The 19,069-nt window shown below is 38.9% G+C and overlaps 1 protein-coding gene and 1 long non-coding RNA gene across 3 annotated transcripts in view; both read left to right on the forward strand.

Moving 5' to 3' along the window:
• The window catches only part of ETFA (electron transfer flavoprotein subunit alpha), a 77,641-nt gene that overhangs the window by 28,897 nt on the left and 29,675 nt on the right, over positions 1-19,069 (forward strand). Inside the window, exons 9-10 of one of the 2 annotated variants that reach the window (XR_012022994.1) lie at positions 3,307-3,781; positions 3,866-4,386. Coding sequence is in view for 1 of the 2 variants with exons in the window: in XM_072809839.1 (XP_072665940.1) it covers positions 3,307-3,389 (83 nt within the window). In the remaining variant the exon portion in view is untranslated. Of the gene's footprint in view, positions 1-3,306; positions 3,782-3,865; positions 4,387-19,069 lie in introns of those variants that run through there. The other variant, XM_072809839.1, reaches the window with a different exon arrangement.
• LOC140623365 (uncharacterized) lies at positions 6,541-13,729 on the forward strand. The gene is made up of 2 exons (XR_012022997.1): positions 6,541-7,552; positions 12,390-13,729. It is a non-coding gene; the product is annotated as an uncharacterized lncRNA (long non-coding RNA).

Genomic DNA, 19,069 nt, shown 5'->3' on the forward strand with positions numbered 1-19,069 from the left:
GCATGGAGCCTGCTTCTCCCTCTGCCTGTGTCTCTGCCTCTCTCTCTCTCTCTCTCTCTCTCTGTGTGTGTGACTATCATGAATAAAAAAAAAAAAAAAAGATATATAATTGAAAAAAAAAAAAGAGGATATATAGTTGAAGGTAAAGAAACACTGGGATTTCTTGACAGATGGGTTATATGTATGATGAGGGAGAGTTTTTATTTGGCAGTTGGTAGGAAGAAGTTACTATTAGCTGAGATGGTCAAGACCCCAAGCACAGGTTCCAGGGAGAAATCAGGAATTGTTTTGGGCATATTAAGTTTTGCACTAACAGTAAACATACAGGTAGAGATGTCTGTTAAACTGTTGGCATTGGAACGTGGAATTCATTGGAGAACTTTGGGCTGGAGAATAAATTTGGGAATCAGTTGCGTTTCGGTGGTATTTGAAGCCATGACACTGGATGGCATCACCAAGGAAGTGAGTGTAAATTAAAAAAAAAAAAAAAAAAAAAAAGGTCCCAGGAGCCCTAGAGACTCTTGGTAGAGGAGAAGGAGAGAAAGAAGACCAAAAAGGAGTGGTATGTAAGGCAAGAAAACCAGAACAGAGAGCATGATATTTTGGAATCCAAGTGAAGTGTTTTTGTCAAATACTGTAATAGATCAAGGAAGATGAGGACATAAAGTGACTAATTGATTTATCTACTTAGAGGTCACTGGCTAAACAGTTTTAGGGGAGTAGTGGGGGCAAAAACTTGAGTGGAATGGATTTAAAAGAATAGTCCAATGTAGTCCTTACATGATTGCATTCACTTTATGATAAGCCATTGAGTATTACATTTGTGATTTGTATGTGTTTCTGTATATGTGTTGTGGTTTAATAAAGAAGTTTTTAGAGGGGCACCTGGGTGGCTCAGTCGGTTAAGTTAAGCATCTGCCTTCAGCTCAGGTCATGATCCCAGAGTTCTGAGATTGAGCCCCACATCTGGCTCCCTGCTTGGTGGGGAGTCTACTTCTCCCTATGCCCTCCTCTGCTCATGGTGTGTCTCTCTCTCTCTCTCTCTCTCTCTCTCTCTCTCTCTCTTATATCTTTTTAAAAGAAAAGTTTTTAGAAATAGATTGGGGGGCCTGGAATTGGAATCAGTGAATACAGATAACTCTTTATAGAGAGATTTTGCTATATGAGAAAACAGAGAAATGAACAGTATTTAGGGGAGAATGGGACCAACAGCATACTTCTGTGCTATGGGAATGCTTCAGTGAGAGGGAAAAATTAATTACATAGGAGAGGGAAGGGAGAGTTGCTGGAGTGATGTCCTTAATTAGGCAAAGAAGTATATGGACCAGGTTAATGTGTATGTTAGTTGGAACATGTGAAAATTTGCTTGTGATGATTTCAATTTCTTAAGTGAAATAGGAAGCAAGGTCATCAGCTGAATGGGGTGTTAGAGTATTGGAAGGTTGACGAGAGAAGAAAAGATACAAAATTATAGTTCAGGAAACAGAGAATGAAGGCCTATTTATTTATAGTAAAACCCAGTTAACACAGCTTAGTGTTGGTGTTTTTCTCCAATTATGCTGAACTACGGGGACCAGGTATAGAAAAGGTATAGAGATTGCTTAATAAGTTAACCAGAGATAGAGGTTTTTCTAGTTGAGTGTGATGGTGAAGGCAAGGAGATTGAAGGCATAGGCAATGAAGTGATTAGAGCCATTGATCATAGAATTTAAGCCAGGTAAACAGGAGACAACATAGTGGGAGAGAGGGACAGTGAATAAAATGTAGATCCTGGAGCGCCTGGGTGGCTCAGTCAGTTGAGTTGTCTGCCTTTGGCTCAGGCCATAATCCCAGGGTCCTGGGATTGAGCCCTGGCATCAGGCTCCTTGCTCAGCAGGGAGTCTGCTTTTCCCCCTCCCTCTGCCTTTCCACCCCTGTCATGTATTTGCTCACTCTCTCTGCTTTCTCTTTCAATTAAATAAATAAAAGCTTAATAAAAAAAAAAAAAGAAAGAAAGAAATACAGATCCCAGTGAGGTCAGAGGATTGTTGGGAGTTGGGTGCTAAAGGAGTGAGCCAGAAAGAGTAAGTCACAGAGAGACAGTGGAAATTGAGATTGTCAAGGGATATTGGTAATGGAAAGGTTGGGGATCTGACCGTGGGTGTGGCTGAGGACATAGATGACTGGAGAAGAGTTATTTAAGGAACTATGAGGCCAGGTGTTGAAATATCTGAGAATTAAGACTAGTATTGGAGAAAGTGGCAATGGCCCAGAAGCTAAAAGTCATTGAGAAATGAAGGAGCTTGGCTTGTGGTTAATAGCTGACAAAGCAATAAATGGGTGACATGATCTGATGATGTGAGATTCTCAGCTGAAAGCTTTTAAGGAGGAAGGAGGGAGAACTTCCTGAAGGTGTAAATGAAGAGTCCCATCTCCATGCCCAGCGTTATAAAGATGGTGGCAGAAAAGAGCAACATCAGTTGGAGAGAACTGCAGGGGAATCATTGTCCTCAGGGAGCATCTACATAAGTGGGAAGATGGGTATACATTAGGGAGCATACAGGGCATTCGGAGATTAGTCTGTGGATTATGAAGGATAACCTTGGAGTCTGGGCCTTATTGTAGTGATTGAAGTAAGTAAAGAGCAGGATGTGACCAGTCGTCACTTACTCAGGTAGTATTGAGACTGCACGTTAGGAGGCAGTACGGAGTGCTGTCTGTGGCTTCCTCATGTCCCCTCTAGATGAAGGTGAAGAGGACCTGAGGCTCCTTCTTGAACCCTGCTGTGAGAGGAGCGACCTTACTCCAAGTACAGGGCGCCTTGTTCACTCCTGCTGAAGGAAGATAGAAGGCTACTTAACTTCTCTCTTTTTTTTTAGATAGTGTAACTTGTTATGTGTAACTTGTATTTATTTATTTTTTTTGTAACTTGTCTTTAATCATAGGAGATAATGATACCATAGTACCTTCAAGAGTTGTGAAGTTACTGCCTAAAGAATCATTGTATAATGGCATGCCAGGTTATAGTGTATGTTTTATGAATGCCTGGATACCTTTTTGATAAAGCAAGCAGAAGACTTCAGCCAAATTTAAAATCTTAAATCCTTGGGTATAAGTAGAAGGCATTTCTTGAAGTTTTGTGTATAAAATGCACTAGTACTTCATTTTAGAATTCTTGATCCCTGATAAGGAGATTTTTTTTTAAATAAGGGCTTTATAAAATAAATTCTGATTGTACTTACCAGTGCCTTTGTATATAGTAGTGAATATCCCAGCCAGCTGACTAACAGAGCTTAAAAAAAATGACAAATATGTTTTCCCCTCTAGTTGGTGCTTCTCGTGCTGCTGTTGATGCTGGCTTTGTTCCCAATGACATGCAAGTTGGACAGACGGGAAAAATAGTAGCACCAGTAAGTATTGCGATAAAATATGCCATGCAAAAAAAAAATTTTTTTTTTAAGATTTTATTTATTCATGAGATAGAGGCAGAGACACAGGCCGAGTGAGAAGCAGGCTCCATGCAGGGAGCCCGATGTGGGACTCGATCCCAGAACCCCAGGATCATGCCCTGAGCCAAAGGCAGGAGCTCAACCACTGAGCCACTCAGATGTCCTGCTATGCAAAATTCTATGGGGATAAAAACCAGATCGGATTGAATAACCATCTCATTACTTAGTGTATTATTAGTGTATTATTTAGTGTACATTAGGATATTATTTAGTGTATCTAAGGAGTTTGCCATTACCGTGGTGAATATGTCCTCCTCGCAGGGTCTATGGATTTCTTGGTCTCAGTAAAATGCGTAGCAGTTCTTTTTTTTTTTTTTTTTTTTTTTTAAACTTTTTATTTATTTATGATAGTCACAGAGAGAGAGAGAGAGGCAGAGATAGCAGTTCTTAAATCCAGCATTGACTTTGAGATTTTTTTTTTAAAGATTTATTTTTATTTATTTATGATAGACATAGAGAGAGAGGCAGAGACACAGGCAGAGGGAGAAGCAGGCTCCATGTAGGGAGCCTGACGCGGGACTCGATCCCGGGACTCTAGGATCGCGCCCTGGGCCAAAGGCAGGCGTGAAACCGCTGAACCACCCAGGGATCCCCTTTGAGATTTTTTTTTTTTTTTTAAGTTTTTATTTAAATTCCATTATCTTGCAGTGCCTTGGTGGCTCAGTTGGTTAAGTGTCTTACTCTTAATTTTAGCTCAGGTCGTGATCTCACATGAGTTTGAGCCCTGTGTTGTGTTCTGTGCTGGGCCTGGAGCCTGCTTGGAATTCTTTCTCTCTCCCACTTTCTCTACCCCTCCTCATTCTCTTTTCCCCTCTCTTAAAAAAAGAAAGAAAGAAAGAAAGAAAGAAAGAAAGAAAGAAAGAAAGAAAGAAAGAAAGAAAGAGAAAAAAAAAAAGAAAGAAAATCCAGTGTCTTTTGATTTCTTAAGAACATTGGCAAATTCATATCATAGGGGCACCTGAGTGGCTCAGTTGGTTAAGTGTCTGCCTTTGGCTCAGGTCATGATCCCAGGGTCCCAGAATCAAGCCCAGCATTGGGCTCTTTGCTCAGCGGGGAGTTTGCTTCTCTCTTTCCGTCTCTGTCTCAAATAAATAAATAAAATCTTAGAAAAAAAAAATTCATACCATAACACCAAATATAAAGTTGGTAAAAATTTTATTAGTAAAGGATTTTATAAGTTCACATGAACATTTATTTACCATAAAACCTATTTATTATAATATTAATAGAAACAGTTTGTATTAGTGAACATAGAATCTTGAAATCAGGAGCTATGAATCATAGTTGTCTTATCCTGAACACCTAGTTTATTTTGTGTAGCTGCATGAAATACAGAAAATTCTTTTTTTTTTTTTTTAAGATTTTATTTATTTATTCATGAGAGGCACAGAGAGAAAGAGAGAGGCAGAGACACAGGCAGAGGGAGAAGCAGGCTTCATGCAGGGAGCCTGACATGGGACTTGATCCTGGGACTCCAGGATCACGCCCTGGACCAAAGGCGGTGCTAAACCGCTGAGCCACCCGGGCTGCACCCCCCCCCCCTTTTTTTAAGATTTTATTAAAAAAATTTTTTTATTTATTTGAGAGAGATAGTGAGAGAGAACATGAGTTGGGGGAGGAGGAGAGGGAGAGGGAGAGGGAGAAGCAGACTCTCCATTGAGCCACCCAGTCGTCCCTATATTGAAAACTTTAAAGACTTTTTATTTTTATTTATTTATTTTTTTTTTTTTAATTTTTTTTATTTATGATAGTCACACAGAGAGAGAGAGAGAGGCAGAGACATAGGCAGAGGGAGAAGCAGGCTCCATGCACTGGGAGCCCGACGTGGGATTCGATCCGGGTCTCCAGGATCGCGCCCTGGGCCAAAGGCAGGCGCTAAACCGCTGCGCCACCCAGGGGTCCCTTTAAAGACTTTTTAAAATATAAATCATATAATCCCCAGAGATTCTGATTCATTAACTCTGAGTTCGGCCTGGTCATGTATCTGTGTGTGTGTGTGTGTGTGTGTGTGTGTGTGTGTGTTTAAGCTTAAAAACTCCTGAAGCAATCAGGTGCCTAGGTGGCTCAGTGGTTAGGCATCTGCCTTAGGCTCAGGTCATAACCCTGAGGTCCCAGGATCAAGCCCTAGGGCTCCCTGCTCAGTGGGCACTCCGATTCTCCCTCTGCCTTTTCTCCCGGTTATGCATGCATGCGCGCTCTCTCTCTCTCTCAAATAAATAAAATCTTTAAAAAAAAAAACCTTGTAAAGCCATCTAGGGGCAACTGGGTGGCTGAATTGTTTAAACATCTCTTGGTTTTGGTGCAAATCATGATTTTAGGGTTGTGAGATCAAGAGTACGGAGTCCAGTTCTGCCCTGAGCATGGAGCCTGCTTAAGAGTCTCCCTCTCTGTCTTCCTCTCCTCCTCCCCTGCATGCTCTCTCGCTGTCTCTCTAAAGAAAACAAAACTCAAAAAATCCTTTTTGAAACAATCTCAAGTATACAGAAAACTTGGAAGTACAGAATTTTCTTTTTTATTAAATATAATTTATATTACATAATTACGTAGTTATATGAGCTTCTTGTGAGGTGTGTTTTACAAATATTTTCTCCCAAACTGTGGCTTGCCTGTTTGTTTTCTTAATGGTATCAAGTTGAGGAACTTCCCTTCTGTTCCAGTTTTGTTGAGAGTTGTTACCATGAATGGTTGTTGAATTTTGTCAAATGTTTTTCTCCATTTGTTGAAATGATCGTTTGTTTTTTCCTCCTATATCTTGTTAATATGATGAATTGCATTGTTTGATTTTTGAATGTTAGAGTACTGTGAGTTACTGTGATAAACCCTACTTGATCATGTATCATTTTAATATATTGCTGGTTTTGATTGACTGGCATTGTATTAAAGATTTGGGGGTCTGTCTTGATCAAAATAATCTGTAACTTCTTTTTAAATACATAGTTATCTAATTTTGGCATCCACATTATGTTGACTTCATAAAACGGGTTGAAAGATATTCCTTACTGCTCTGTTTTCTGAATGGTTTGTGTAAGATTGTTTTGTTTTTTACAAAAAAAAAAAAAAAGATTGTTTTGTTTTGTCCTGTCCTAAATGTGGTAGAATTCACCAGTGATGCCGTTTTGGCCTGGAGTTTTCTTTGGTGGAGTATTTGGCAATTAACTCAAGTTCTTTAATGGCTTTAGAGCTATTCAGATTTTTTATTTTATTTTAAGTCTGTTTGGCTAAGTGGTATGTTTCAGTGAATTGGTCCAGTTCTTCTAAGAGTCAAATGTATTGGATAAAGATGTTTATAATATTGCCCTGTATTCTTTTTATAGTCTTATAAGATCTGGATCATCTTTAATTTCTACAATTGGTAATTTATGTCTTCTCTCTTTTGTTTACTTTCCCTTCATCAGTCTAGTGGGTTTATAAAAAATATATAAAAAATCTCAGTGATCCAACTTTTTTAGAATGACAGCCTTATTGTGATACAATTCATATACCATACAATTCATCCAATTTAAAGGTTCAATTCATTGGCTTTTAGTATATTCACAGAGTTATAAAACCATCACCTCAGTTTTAGAACATTTTCATTGTCCCCAAAAGATACATACCATTTTTCTCCAACTTCCCCAGGCCAAAGCAATTAACATTCTACTTTCTGTGTGTGTGTGTGTGTGTGTGTATAATATATATATTTGCCTGTTCTGGGCATTTCATATTAATATTTCATAATAATGATTATATAATAGGTGGTCTTTTGTGTTTTTTTCATTTAGCATAATGTTTTCAAGATTTATCCATGTCATAGTATTACTTTTTATTGCTAAGTGTATTCCATTATGTAGGCATACCACATTTTATTTATACATTTGTAATTTGATGGACATTTGGGTTATTTACACTTTTTTGGCTATTATGAATAATGCAGATATGAACATTCATATACAAGTTTTTGTGTAGACATATATTTTCATTTTTCTTGGTTATATACCTAGGAGTGGACTTGCTAGATCATATGGTAACTCTGTTTTACCTTTTGAGGATCTGCCAAATTGTTTCCTGTAGCAGCTGCACCGACAGTAAGCCAAATTTTAGCTTAGTTAACTTGTTTTCATTGTCTTTTGTGTGTGTGTGTCTTAATTTTCTTCCTTCTAATTACTTTGGGTTTACCTTGCTCCTAAGGTAGAACATCATTAATTTTGTATTGTTTATTTATTATTATTTTTTAAAGATTTTATTTATTCATGAGAGGCACAGAATGAGAGGCAGGGACACAGGCAGAGGGAGAAGCAGGCTCCAAGCAGGCAGCCCAACGTGGGACTCGATCCCGGGTCTCCAGGATCACGCTCTGCGCTGAAGGCGGTGCTAAACCGCTGAGCCACCCAGGCTGCCCTGTATTATTTATTTTTAAAAATTGTTTTGAAAAAAAAAATTGTTTTGAAGTTTATTTACTTAAGTAATCTCTGCATGTAACATGGGCTTGAACTCATGACCCCAAGGTCAAGTGTTGCATGGTCTTCTAACTGAGCTAACCAAACTGTATTGCTTATTTTTATTTTTATTTTTATTTATTTATTTATTTTTTTTTAATTTTTATTTATTTATGATAGTTACAGAGAGAGAGAGAGGCAGAGACACAGGCAGAGGGAGAAGCAGGCTCCATGCACCGGGAGCCCGATGTGGGATTCGATCCTGGGTCTCCAGGATCGCGCCCTGGGCCAAAGGCAGGCGCCAAACCACTGCGCCACCCAGGGATCCCTATTGCTTATTTTTAAATGTAAATATTAAAGGTATAAATTTCCCTCTAAGCACTGCTTTAGTTGCATCCCCAAAATTTTGATATATTGTATTTTTATCATTTATTTAAAAATACTTTCTAATTTATAAAATTATAAATGTTTAATTTCTAGATATTTGTGAGCTTTTTTCCTAGAGCGCTTATTACTGATTTCTAATTTAATTTTGAAGATATTAATATTTATATTTACTGAGATTTATTTTATGGTGTGGCAAATGCCCTGTCTTGATGAACTTGAAAAGAATGTATATTATGCCATTAGACATTGCAGGAAAAAAGATTAGTGAACTTGAGGATGTGGTAGCAAAACTCCACTGAGAGAAAATAAAAAAAAACACAGGAAAAAAAATGGACAGAGCATGGATGAGCTCTGGGACAACTTTAGCAGGCCCAATATAATTGGAAGAGCCAAACTTTCTGAAGAAATAATGACCAGAAAAAAAATTAAATTTGATGAAACCTATAAACACACAGATCTCAGTAGCTCAGCATACCCCAAGGAGAGTAAACATGAGGGAAACTACAAGGCACATCATAATAAAAATGTTTAAAGAATGAGGGGCACCTAGGTGGCTCAGTGGTTGAGTGCCTTCGGCTCAGGTCATGATCCCAGGGTCCTGGGATTGAGTCCTGCATTAGGCTTCCTGCAGGAAGCCTGCTTCTCCTTCTGCCTATGTCTCTGCATCTCTCATGAATAAATAAATAAAATCTTTTTAAAATGTTTAAAGAATGATAGACTATCTTAAAAGCAGAGGAAAAATAGGAGTTAAATGAATACTCCATTCAAAAAGCATACTGAAAAAAAAAAAAAAAAAACAAAAAAAAACAAAAAGCATACTGTCAGAATGTATAAAAAGCAAGACATCATCCATGAACCACCTATAAGAAATACATTTTAAAATCTAAAAAAGATATACACTGAAAGGGAAAGGGTAAAAAAAGGTACACTGGGGCTCCTGGGTGGCTCAGTTAAGCATCTGACTCTTGATTTCAGCTCAGGTCATGATCTCAGGGTTGTGAGATCAAGCTCTGCGTTGGTCTCTGTGCTTAGCAGGGAGTCTGCTTGAGATTCTTTCTCTCTCTGCTCTTGCCTGTGTGCACATGCTGTCTCTCAAATAAATAAATCTTTGAGGAAATAAAAAGGAAAAGATATACCACACAAGCAGTAAGCATAAGAGATTAAGAAATCTGAGTATCTTTATTAATATTAGAGAAAGTAGACTTTAAGACAGTGGTTACTACCGGAGATAGAGATTATTACATCATAATAATAGATATTATTACATAATAATAATAGGGTTAATTTATCAGGAAGACAGAACCATCATGATTGTAGAAGTGCCCAGTAACATAGGTTCAAAAAATTCATCAAGCAAAAATTAAGAGAACTTAAAGTAGAAGCAGACAAATCCATAATCACATTTGGAGTTTTTTTTTTTTTTTTTTTTTTTTTTTTAATTTCTGATAGTCACAGAGAGAGAGAGAGTGGCAGAGACATAGGCAGAGGGAGAAGCAGGCTCCATGCACCGGGAGCCCGACGTGGGATTCGATCCCGGGTCTCCAGGATCGCGCCCTGGGCTAAAGGCAGGCGTAAACTGCTGCACCACCCAGGGATCCCATATTTGGAGATTTTAACACTTTCTCTTAGTAATTGATATAACTAGGCCAAGAAATTCAGTAAGAACATAAAAGATCTAGACCAAGGTTCACCAGACTTCATCTGTAAAGAGTGATATACCAAATAATTTTATGGGCCGTAGAATGTCTCTGGTAGTTGTAGAGCAAATGCAGCCATAGATAAGTAAATGAATGAGACAGAAAGCAAAAGAATGAGCATGGCTATATTCCAGTAAAACTTTATGTATGGGGATCCCTGGGTGGCTCAGTGGTTTAGCGCCTGCCTTTGGCCCAAGGCATGATCCTGGAGACCCGGGATTGAGTCCCACATCAGGCTCCCTGCATGGAGCCTGCTTCTCCCTCTGTCTGTGTCTCTGCCTCTCTCCCTCTCTCTCTGTGTCTCTCATGAATAAAATAAATAAAATAAAATAAAATAAAATAATTAAAATAAAATAAAATAATTAAAATAAAATAAAATAATTAAAATAAAATAAAAATAATAAAATCCTTGTGTACTAATTCCAAAATCTGGGTTGTTTTAGGGTTGATCTCCGTTTTTTTTTTTTTTTTTTTTTTTGAAAGATTTTATTTGTTCATTCATGAGAGACACACAGAGAGAAAGAGGCAGAGACCCAGGCAGAGGGAGAAGCAGACTCCACGCAGGGAGCCAGATGCGGGGCTCCATCCCTGGTCTCCAGGATCAGGACCTGGGCTGAAGGTGGCGCTAAACCGCTGAGCCACCCGGGCTGCCCCATCTTCTTTGATTGTGTTTCCACATTTTCCTGTTTCATTGTATGTGCAATATGATACTTCTCAAATTTTTTGTCTTAGGATTCCTTTTCAAGATTGAGGGTTCTCAAAGAGCTTTTAAGTGGGTCTTATCTATTGACACTTTCTATGTTAGGAATTCAAACAGAGGGGTGCCTGGGTGGCTCAGTTGGTTAAGCCTTTGCCTTTAGCTCAGGTCATGATCTTGGGGTCCTGGGATCAAACCCCACATTGAGCTCCCCATTTGACAGGAGGCCTGCTTCTCTTCCTCTGCCTGCTGCTCCCCCTGCTTGTTCTCTCTCTCCCTGTCAAATAAATAAAATCTTAAAAAAAAAAAGAAATGCAAACAGAAAAATTTTAAATATTTAAAAATATTAAAATAATAAACTATCTTCTTAATATAAATAACATCTTGGTGAAAATATTTTCTAAAACAAAAGTGATTTTAATGGGAATAGTCGCATTGCTTTACATTTTTGCCTTCATAGTTGGCTAATAGAAAATTACTAGATTCTCATTTCTGCTTCCTCTGTTTTCTTATATTAGTTTGATTAAAGTATGTAAAGAGGGATCCCTGGGTGGCGCAGCGGTTTGGCGCCTGCCTTTGGCCCAGGGCGCGATCCTGGAGACCCGGGATCGAATCCCACGTTGGGCTCCTGGTGCATGGAGCCTGCTTCTCCCTCTGCCTATGTCTCTGCCACTCTCTCTCTCTCTGTGTGACTATCATAAAAAAAAAAAAAAAAAAAAAAGTATGTAAAGAAAGTCTACTATCACATAGATATATCATTGAAAGAGAAAGGAGTATTTTAATAGCCTCTTAAGAAAATTGTGGATATATTTCTTTTATATTACACCAAAGCTTGACAAATAGTAATTTTTAAAAAGACTTAGGTATTTATTTGAGAGAGCAAAGAGACAGCAAGCAGGGGGAGGGGCAGAGGGAGAGGAACACAAGCAAACGATCTGCTGAAGGGGGGAACTGGATATGGGGCTTGATCCCAGGACCCTGCGATCATTACCTGAGCCAACTGAAGAGTTGGACACCTAACTGAGCCACCCAGACACCTCGACAAGTAGTAATTTCTTAAATGTTATTTGCAGTGTGGAATGTGAAACCTATCAATTAACTTTTCATATTCTTGTATTAAGATCCAGTGGTCTATATTGCACTTTGGATCTTTCACAATCTTGTACATCATGCATTGTTCATTTAGAAAATATGGGCATATCTCGTTTATTGTGTTTCTGTTTATTATGCTACACATGTATTCTGATGTGTGGAGTTTTTTTTAATGAATTAATGGTTTGTAGCAACCCTGCGTTGAGCAAGTCTATTAGTGCTATTTTTTCAATAGCATTTGCTCACTTTGTGTCTTTGTGTCACATTTTGGTAATTCTTGCAATAGTTCCAAGTTTTCATTATTATTATATTGTTATGGTGATCTGTGATTAGAGATCTTTGATATTACTATTTTAATTATTTTGGGACACAATGAACCTCACCCATATAGGGCAGTTAATTTAATAGATAGATGAATGTTGTATGGGTTTTGACTATTTCACTGGCTGGCTGTTACCTCATCTATCTCCCCCTCCTTGTGCTTCCCTATTTTCTGAGACACAGCAATATTGAAATTAGGCCAGTTAATAATCCCTCAGTGGCCTCCTCAGTGTTCAAGTGAAAGGAAGAATTGTACACATCTCTCACGTTATTTTTTTATTATTTTTTAAAGATCTTATTTATTTATTCATGAGAGGCAGAGACACAGGCAGAGAGAGAAGCAGGCTCCTCGCAGGGAGCCCGACGTGGGACTGGATCCCAGGACTCCGGGATCACGCCCTGAGCCAAAGGCAGGAGCTCAACCACTGAGCCACCAGGGATCCCAAAATTGTCTTTTATTGAAAGAAGACGCCATCTAGGACTTTCATAGAGAGGAGAAATGGATGTCTGGCTTTAAAACCTCTAAGGACAGGCTGACTCTCTTGTTAGGGGCTGATGCAGGTAATGACTTTAAGTTGAAGCCATTGCTCATTTATCATTCTGAAAATTCTAGGGCCCTTAAGGATTAAGTAAAATCTTTTCTTCCTGTGCTCTGTAAATGGAACTACAAAGTCTGGATGACAGCATATCTGTTTATAATATGGTTTACTGAATATTTTAAGTCTACCATGGAGACCTCAGGAAAAAAATGATTTCCTTCAAAATGTTACTGTTCAGCAATGCACCTGGTCTCCCAAGAGTTCTGATTAGAAGATGTGCAAGACGAGTGTTGTTTTCATACCTGGTAACACAGCATCTGTTCTGTAGCCCATGGATCAAGGAGTCATTCTGACTTTCAAGTCTTATTGTTTAAGAAATACATTTTGTAAGGTTCTAGGTGCCATAGATAGTGATTCTTCTGATGGATCTGGGGAAAGTACATTGAAAGCCTTCCAGAAAGGATTCAGCATTCTCGATGCTATTAACATTCATGATTCATGGAAGAGGTCAGAATACCAACATTAACAGAATTTTGGAGAAAGTGGATTCCAGCCCTCATGGAGGACTTTTGAGGAGTTCAAGACTTGGGGAAGTAACTGCAGATGTGGTGGAAATAGCAAGAGAACTAGAATTAGATGTGGATGGAGCCTGAAGATGGGACTGAATTGTGGTAATCACATGATAGAACTTTAATGGATGAGGAGTTGCTTCTTACCAGTGAGCAAAGGGGGTGAGTTCTTGAGACAGAAACTGATCCTGGTAAAGATGCTGTGAAGATTGTTGGCAACAGAGGATTTATAACATGACATAGAGTTAGTTGATAAGGAATTTTAGTAAAAGTTGTATTGTGGATAAAATTAAAAAGCATCATATGCTATAGAGAAATTGTTCATGACAGGAAGAGTCAACTGATGTGGGAAACTGCACTATTGTCTTATTTTAAGAAATTGCCACAACCACCCCAGCCTTCAGCAGCCACCACCCTGATCAGTCAGCAGTCACATCAAGCAAGACCCTACACCAGCAACAAGATTATGACTTGTGAAAAGCTCACCTGATAGCATCTTTTAGCAATAAAGTACTTTTGAATTATGGTCTGTACATTATTTTGACATACGTATTATTGCACACTTAATAGACTATAATACAGGGTGAACATGCACTGGAAAACAAAAAATTAATTTGACAGGCTTTACTGTGATATTTGTTGCTTGATTGTGTTGGTCTGGAACTGAACCCACAATATCCCCAAAGCTGTAATGGTTTACTGAGTTTTGCAGATCTCCCAAACATTGACACATATTATCAGTCTCAAAAAGTCAGGTTCATTAATATCACTCAGCTCATTAGAAGAGTCTTTAAACTTCATATTTATGGTAATAAGTTTTTTAGAATTCTGATTATCACTTAAAAGCTCAAATTTTGGGCAGCCCGGGTGGCTCAGCAGGTTAGCGCCGCCTTCAGCCCAGGGCATGATCCTGGAGACCTGGGATCGAGTCCCACATCAGGCTCCCTGCGTGGAGCCTGCTTCTCCCTCTGCCTGTGTCTCTGCCTCTCTGTGTCTCCCATGAATAAATAAATAAAATCTTTTTGTTTTAAACAATAGTAAGTGAAACCAGCTTTTTATTTTTCAGGTTTTTAATTTTTTTAAGATTTATTTATTCATGAGAGAGAGAGAGAGGCAGAGACACAGGCAGAGGGAGAAGCAGGCTCCATGTAGGGAACCCGATGTGGGACTCGATCCCGGAACTCCGGGATCACACCCTGAGCCAAAGGCAGATGCTTAACCACTGAGCCACCCAGGCATCCCTTTTCAGGTTTTTTTTAAAACTGAGTATGGGGCAGCCCCGGTGGCACAGCGGTTTAGCGCCGCCTGCAGCCTGGGGTGTGATCCTGGAGACCCTGGATCGAGTCCCACATCAGGCTCTCTGTATGATGCCTCCTTCTCCCTCTGCCTGTGTCTCTGCCTCTCTCTCTCTGTCTCTATGAATATAAAAAAAAAAAAATCTAAAACTGAGTATGTAGTTGTGAGGAGTGCAGCGACAACTAGTTCATTTTGGTGCAGCTGCCTGGTCTAATGCAAATAGGAGTCTTACCCACTGTTGCTTTTTTGCATCATGACTGCAAAAGTCAGTACAGTTTTTCCAGGATAAATAACGAGATTCAAAAAAGTTATTTAACCCTGTATATTTATTTCAGCACCATTTTTATTTGTTGGCAAGCATTCATATAATGAAATTCTTTGGTGATTAGTTGGTATTGATTCTGGACAAATGCAACTAAAACACAAAACAGCACCAAAACTCCAGGTTCTGTCTTCTGTTTCAGTACTAGCCGGAGTGGCTGAGAAGCCACCTCCCACATGCCTAAGGTGGCGGTCACCAGGGTCTAAGCAGAGTACATATGTAGAGTTTGTGGTTCTCTCTAGAATTTTTTTCCTTTCTTTCCAGCTAATGTGACAGCCACAAACTGTTTCTGTGTGTTTTCTCAGCTATTGAGACTGTGGGTTTCTATCCAAAGTGTCTGCGTTCTGATTGGTTTTTATCCTCTGTGGGAAATCTGCAGATGCCCCAAGGGAGAAAGTAGAGGTATAAGGTAGGCTCATCCTTTTGTGCCTCCCTCCCTCAGAATTCTGCCTTCTGGTTGTCTTGGTTGATCTCCAAAATATTTAAATAGTTACTGTGTCTGTATTTTAACAAGGTTTTATAATTTATCTCTGGAAGAAAGTTTAGTCTGATAGGAGCAGTTCCCTCAGGACCATGAGCAGCAGTCCTAAGGCCCAGAATCAAATGCGGTATTTCACATGTGCTCAGATACGAGTACGGAATTAGATTATCTTCTCAAATGATACTTTAATTAATGCTACTTAATACTGCATTAGGTCCTTGGCAAGCGTATCCCACTGTTGGCATGTATTACACTTGTGGACATCCAAACTCTCAGTCTTCTCCTTCACCCATATTTTGTTGCCTACAATTAAACCATGTCTCCTTTGTCTAATAATAATGAAGTGTTCTTTGTGTTTAAAGCTGAACATTGTCTTTATTAAATTTGGGTTTTTGTTGGGGCACCTGGGTGGCTCAGTCGGTTAAGTATCTGCCCTTGGCTCAGGTCATGATCCCGGGGTCCTGGGATCGCTTGGGTCCTCTGCTTGGCAGACAGCCTGCTTCTCCCTGTCCTCTGCTGTTCCCCCTGCTTGTGTGGGCTTGTGTGCACGCGCGCTCTCTCTTTCTCTCAAGTAAATGAAATCTTAAAAGAATTTTGGGATTTTGTTCTGTACCATTGAAGCCTCTATCCTTTAAAGCTTGATTTTTTCTTTTCACATTCCTCTCAACTTTATATTCTTTGTAAGAATATAATGTAAGATCCTACATTCTGTTTGGTTGCCATTTGGTAATAGCTATGGAAAGCATCACACGGTTCTCTCTGATAAAAATAGTTAGAAGTTCCCTATTCAAGTAAAGGGACACAAAGGCAAATTTTATTATCCTCATGAAACAATTTTACTTTTATCGATTGAGAAAGTATGAAAATATATAATACCCAAATGATGCTGTGAATTTAGTTATACTTTTAAATAAATTTTTATTTTATCATTCATAGCAGTTTACACGTTCATATGGAAGATTATTGAACATGTTTGGAGAACAATTTCTGGTATGTTTATGGATTCATGTTCCCTGCAAGAATTCATACCCATGCTGGGGAACCACTAATCTTACAGCTCACTATTACAACAAATTCGTCTATATTACTCTTTATTTTGTAATTAACTCTTTGTTTGGAAATAATTTCAAACTTGGATCCCTGGGTGGCTCAGTGGTTTAGCGCCTGCCTTTGGCCCAGGGCGTGATCCTGGGGTCCCGGGATCGAGTCCCGAATTGGGTTCCCTGCATGGAGCCTGCTTCTCCCTCTGCCTGTGTCTCTGCCTCCCTCTCTCTCTCTCTCTCTCTCTCTCTCTCTCTCTCTCTCATGAATAAATAAATAAAATCTTTAAAAAATAATAATTTCAAACTTACAAAAAGTTGGAAATTAAAAATAGTACAGTGTGTATATTATACACATATATACATAGTTTTTTTCCTGAGCATACGATAGTAGCATCATGACCCCTAAAATATTTTAGTTGTATTATTTTTATTTACTTGAGAGAGAGAGAGAGTTGAGCACTAGTCAGGAGAGAGGCAGAGGGAGAGGGACCGAGAATCTCAAGCAGACTCTGCAGAGTGCGGAGCCCAAAGTGGGGCTCAGTTGCATAACACGTGAGATCATGACCTGTCATGAGTCAGGCACTTAATTGAGCCACCCAGGTGTCCCTTTAGTGTGTGTTTTCTAAGAAAAGAAATATCCTCTTAAATAACCAAAGTTACATGTACATCCTATATTTGGATTTTGTCAGTTTAAATTCTAATTCATTTTCCATATTCTTTTTTAATTTTTTTTTTTAAAGATTTATTTATTTATTCATTCAGAGAGAGCGTGATAGAGGCAGAGACACAGGCAGAGGGAGAAGCAGGCTCCATGCAGGAAGCCCGATGTGGGACTCGATCCTGGGTCTCCAGGATCACACCCCAGGCTGCAGGCGGCGCTAAACCGCTGCGCCACCGGGGCTGCCCGATTTTCCATATTCTAATAGGATATTCCAGTTCTGTCATTTAGCTTTGTAGTGTTCATTATAGTATTGTCCCCTCTTCATACAGAGTTCAGTTTAGGGTCAGGTATTGCATTTCTTTGTCATTGCTCTTTAACCTTTAGTCTTGTGGTAGTAGTAAGGAGTAACTCTCACTTCTTATTTAACCTCAGTCTTAGGCCCTCTGTACCCAGGCTTTAGGGCTGGGGCTTTCTTAGTGTTCCTATTCCTATTCTCCACTCCCCTGCCTGTAATTGCCAAACTGTCTTTTGTTTCTTAGGGGAGAATTTGGTCTTGAGGAAACTCAGATGAAAGATAAAGGTTGGAGATATGTTAAAACTAGGAGAGAGATTTTAAAGAAAATAAATTCTATATTCTGTCCGTTTGCTAGATCTAGTCTGCACGTTTGGCACTAGGTTTTCTAAAACCTAGGTCATATTGGGAAACAAGATCAATGTTCTGGTTTACAGTGTCCCTAAAGTAAAAAACAAACTGATTACACATGGGAAGCATAATTTGGCCTGTATCGAGAATCGAGATCAGAGAGAGAGATTTATCCCTTGAGTCCTTCTGAAGAAGACACTATTGATTAACATCCTCAACAATGTCCTTACTGTCTTTACTATAAAAAGGACAGTGGTTTCATAGGACTTTTTTTTTTTTTTTTTTAAATAATACCCCTCAGTGTCAGCCAATTGCCTAATATTTAAGTGCATTTCCATAAGGAGCCAAATTATTTGGTTTGGGGCTTGCTCTGGCTTTTCCAGGATAAAGTTTCAGAGTAGTGATTTAGTTGTAGAACATTTCTTGTCAGGAAGCCTCATGGATAACAGGAAAAGTGGAGTTGCAGTGAAGTGGTGTAATCTAGAGTGCTGCTGCTAATGAAGCTCTTTTCCTTCCCATTTTTCTGAAAGAGTCTCTGTGGCCCTTCTGCAGAATGACTGGAGCCCTGAGCACATTTTAAAAACCACTTGTCCAGGAAAAACTGGTGGATTACATAGTCTCGGTTCCCCACAAATAGATCTACCTGAACTGAATTTTGATTTTGCCTTCTGTTAGTATATATCAGCATTACCTTAAATTGTACCAATTTTTAGAACTCCTTATTTCATACTGTTTCCCTTAGTCTCAGGCACTGATCTTTCCTTCTACTTCACGAGTCAACTTACTGTCCTCTCTGTAAAAGCAAAAACAATGCCACTTCCTTATATACATCAAAGACCTGAGCCTGCCTTTTCTAATTGAATGCTAATCTCTCTACCTATGTTCTTGGATCCCATTACCTCTACCTCCTTTGGCACAGTATCCCATTATTTACCCCCCTGTTCTGGGTTTAGAGCCTCTCCCTCTCTACTGGCTCCTTTTTTATAATCTTAAAAAGGAAAATTCTTTGTCGACCCAGCAGCCTCTTTTTCCCAGTAGCTACCTCCCTTTTCATCTCTCTTGGTAGGCTGAGCTTGAAAAAATAGCTTACATTTGCTAAATCCACTGTTCTTCCCATTATTTTCTATTTATTTAATATATATACATTATATAATATATATGTAATACATAAAAAGAATACCATATACACCTTTTACTACCAAATTTAAGATTTAAGAAATCGAAAGCCCCTATGTACTTTGATACATGTCCTTCTTTTCCCTGAAAAGTACCCATTACATAAATTTGATGATGATTTCAATACATTTCACTTATACTGTATATCTACAGTTCCCTAAACAGTGTATAGCTCAACTTTTCAACTTGAGTACCATGAATGATTTACAAGTCTGCTGAGATGTTGATCCTCTTAGCCTTTG

This window comes from Canis lupus, chromosome 32 (genome assembly GCF_048164855.1).
Source record: "Canis lupus baileyi chromosome 32, mCanLup2.hap1, whole genome shotgun sequence".
Lineage (NCBI taxonomy): Eukaryota > Metazoa > Chordata > Mammalia > Carnivora > Canidae > Canis > Canis lupus.